This window comes from Seriola lalandi, unplaced genomic scaffold, assembly GCF_002814215.2.
Source record: "Seriola lalandi dorsalis isolate HSWRI2012SDOR001 ecotype SW California unplaced genomic scaffold, Sedor1 jcf7180002054945, whole genome shotgun sequence".
Taxonomy (NCBI): domain Eukaryota; kingdom Metazoa; phylum Chordata; class Actinopteri; order Carangiformes; family Carangidae; genus Seriola; species Seriola lalandi.
The window spans coordinates 3,836,202-3,839,561 of record NW_019525496.1 but is presented as its reverse complement, the minus strand read 5'-3'; the positions used below and the strand labels follow the sequence as shown (position 1 = coordinate 3,839,561).

The 3,360-nt window shown below is 45.0% G+C and overlaps 1 protein-coding gene across 1 annotated transcript; it reads right to left on the bottom strand.

Moving 5' to 3' along the window:
* Positions 1-831: 831 nt before the first annotated feature.
* LOC111645066 (beta-crystallin B3-like) lies at positions 832-2,894 on the bottom strand. The gene is made up of 6 exons (XM_023394115.2): positions 2,741-2,894; positions 2,262-2,359; positions 1,924-2,042; positions 1,662-1,794; positions 1,345-1,487; positions 832-1,225 (listed from the first exon to the last, which is right to left on the bottom strand). Exons 2-6 carry the CDS (start codon positions 2,334-2,336, stop codon positions 976-978), a joined length of 720 nt encoding a protein of 239 aa, XP_023249883.1. The 5' UTR covers positions 2,337-2,359; positions 2,741-2,894; the 3' UTR covers positions 832-975.
* Positions 2,895-3,360: the final 466 nt, after the last annotated feature.

The window sequence follows — 3,360 nt, the reverse complement described above, 5'->3', positions numbered from 1 at the left end:
GAAATAGCTCATACACACCATGAAAATTAGTGTTAGAAATCCAGATAATCCTTATTCAGTGTGGTCAACCCCCTGGACTCGATATGGATGAATTTTAGGATGTGTTTTCTTAAAGCTCAGAGGTAGAATACATTTTTTTTTTGTCGTTGCATGTATTCAATACTGGCATGCTAGAAAATCTAAAGCATAGGGAAGAACACAGTGTCACTCTATTCTGTTTTTAGACCTCTAAACGTCTCTTCTTAATCATGTTATAGAGGGAATTGTTATATTTTTGAATAATACATCAATAGTACATTGAAATATTAGCCTGCATGTGCACTGTTTGGATGAGAAGTCTAATATTTAACTTATCAAAACTATGCACATAGCTGATATATTTTTCAATATTTACATGATTTTAATGTAGTATATATTAGCTCCTATATTAACCTGGTGACCGTTCATCACGAGGATCATTAACCATCAATTGCACAGTGATGACTGTGGATGGGAATGCTGTGCACCCTGTTTTAATAGCGAGCATACGAACAGTATGACATCATTTCCAGTGCTGTTAAGCAGATGCGTGTTCACATTTTCACTGAATAAGTCATATGCTCCTAATGCTGGATGAGCTGTCTGACTAAAGTGGGGAAACACAGGCAGTAAAAATGGCACACGTGCCTTGGAAATGAATTCAGCGCTAAACACATCTGCAGTTTATCTGCTGCACTATTTCCACATCGGTGTCATCACTGATAGTGGTTTTTCCACATCTTTACTATCTCAGCTTAAGCTATAATTTCCACCTTGACGCACAAGTATGACATCATCAACAACAGGGCCGACTCCAGGTCAAACAACTTTTATTCGCCACTGAAACATACATGGCACTCCTCACTGGGCACAAGCAGCGTTTGCCATGGTTAGGTTAAGGCAGAGGGCAGGCACTGTTGTCAGCATGGGGGGAGGCTATGAGGGTGAGGATCCTGCTCAGCTGGCTCCAGCTGTTGCAGGGGGGGCAGGAGGTGCTGGGGCGGGGTCGGGGTCGGGGCCGGGGCCGGGAGCTGGATCTGGGTCAGGAACGGTGAAACAGCCCCTCTTGTGCCACTGCATGTCCCGCACACGTCGGACAGACTGGATCTGGGGCGCAGGGGCCTCCCAGTCATTCCAGTGCTTGAAATCTCCTCGCTCGAAGATAAACTGGCGGCCTCTGTAGCCTGGGTACATGTAGCCGACCCATCTATAGGAAGGGAAAACAGAAAAAATAGATTATAATAACTTATTATCTTGGAGTCAGACTGGTTAAACAGGAAAAAAACAAGAGAAATGGATGAAATGGGGATTTAGGGAGGATCTTACGTTCCGTTAAGAGCCTTGACACTTGCTACACGATCCTGAAAACCGTGGCCCCACAAACTGGGAACATCATCATCAACGATCTCCATCTTTCTACCTGTAAATCCAGGGTTCTCGAACAGGTGTAGCTTGTGCTCAGCGCTGTCCTGTTGAGGAGAAACAGACACATGGATACTTGGTAAAACCAGGTAAAACAGTGATGGCAAAATACAAAATTAAAAGAGTGACTAGTAAAAAAGTAACATATGGGCAGCTTCCGTTTGAAACACTGCACATGTTAGTTTGTAAGATCTTGTTTTGCATTGAGACGAGCCACTCACCACTTTGAGTGGCCTTACAGACAAGAGGGAGTAGCTGTTCTGACTGTTGGTCCAGGTGTCCCAGCGTGGATACTCGCCCTTCTCCAGAATAAACTGCTCCCCTGTGAACCCATGTCGATCATAACCCACCCAGCTGTGAGGGAAAAAAGGAGAACACAGATGGTAACATTTATCTGACACCACATCAAACATGACAAGGTTGATAACACATTTCTTGGTGCGTATGTGAGGGAAGATTAAATGAAAGATGCACTTTACTCACGGTCCTGACTCGACTATCACAGATCCGACCTTCTCCAGTCCCTTCTCTGACACATCTTTAGACTCTGCAGAAAACTCCGCCTTGCAGCCCTGGAAGTTCTCAAACTCAAACAGCACCACCTGGATCACAGAAAGAGAGAGAGAGTGAGAGAGAGAGACTTGCATGTCACCAGGAAGTTTGAGATCAAGACCTCCAAGAAGTGGCATTTAATGTCTACGAAGAATTCATGTGGTGATGATATGATACAGACAGGATCCAAAGGAAAGTGTAAGAGTAAAGCAGTGGAGCAGAGAGGAATTCCTCCCTGATTAAAGCAGCTTTTCATCTCTGGTCAGTACCTTATACGTGGCTCCAGCTCCACCCTGGCTCTTCCCAGCAGCCAGCTGCTCCGGGGCACTCTGCTGCTCCGACATCCTCCTGATCCACTGCTCCTCCACTTTTTGGCAGCAGCACACACACAGACAAAGCACCATCCATCATACATGTACACACGGGAAAAAGATATGCACACAGGAGGAAAGCTCAATGTCATAGTTGCAATTTATAACTCACCCTTGAACAGGAGGATTGAATTCATTTTGGCCTAAGGTAAAGTAGCAATCATGTGCATAGTATTCTGTTAACATGATATCAACTGACACAAAAGATTACAGCCTGATTCCTTAAAGTAAACAGTCATCAGTCCTTTACAGGTTCAGTTACAGTCCATGAGTCCTCCAAACCTGGGTCTTCACTGATGCAGCACCATCTGACTCCACTGCATTGGCATTAATACACTACAAGCTATTGATTCCTATGTCCAGAATGAGGCTTTTACCTGGGTATGCCTGCTTGGAAGTGGTAGTGTCCCTCTTTCTCTGTGCCTCTTGGTGTTTGGTGGGGTTGAGCCATTAGAGGGCAGGGACAGGGGGGGGGTATTTATGGTTTATTTCTGGCCACAACAGCAGAAAAGGGGAAGCTGTTGATACAGCAAGTCTGTCGCTTACATTGTGTCCGTAACACTGCCTCTCAATAGGCAGCTGTGTTGGCACACGCTACCCTGCCTGTCCGCCTGGCTGCCAGTGAGCACTGTGTGCGGGTACAGGGAGATAGAGCCAAGAGGATTCAGCAAATAGCCACGCTCAGCACAAACACATGCACACACACACACACACACACACACACACACACACACACACACACACACACACACACACACAGGACTACACCCAATCTCTACCACACTGAACTTCCTCACACCTTTCTCGCAAATTTGGGTTGGTGTCATCAGATCAAATTCTTTCACTCACATGTTTAACAATAAACCTGAATAACTTTCATCACTTTCATCAGAGATTGTGATTTGATTAAAATTATTTTCATCAACACAAATCTTTATCATGTGCACACAACACTCACCCATCTCACAGGAAAGAAACACTAGACAGAGGCTGTAGC

Excerpts from the sequence above, each read along its gene's own strand:
- LOC111645066 (XM_023394115.2), bottom strand. The coding sequence starts at position 2,336 with ATGTCGGAGCAGCAGAGTGCCCCGGAGCAGCTGGCTGCTGGGAAGAGC. Across the intron at positions 1,488-1,661 it reads CTGTAAGGCCACTCAAAGTG|GACAGCGCTGAGCACAAGCT; the intron begins GTGAGTGGCTCG and ends TCTCCTCAACAG. Across the intron at positions 1,226-1,344 it reads GTCAAGGCTCTTAACGGAAC|ATGGGTCGGCTACATGTACC; the intron begins GTAAGATCCTCC and ends CCCTTCCTATAG.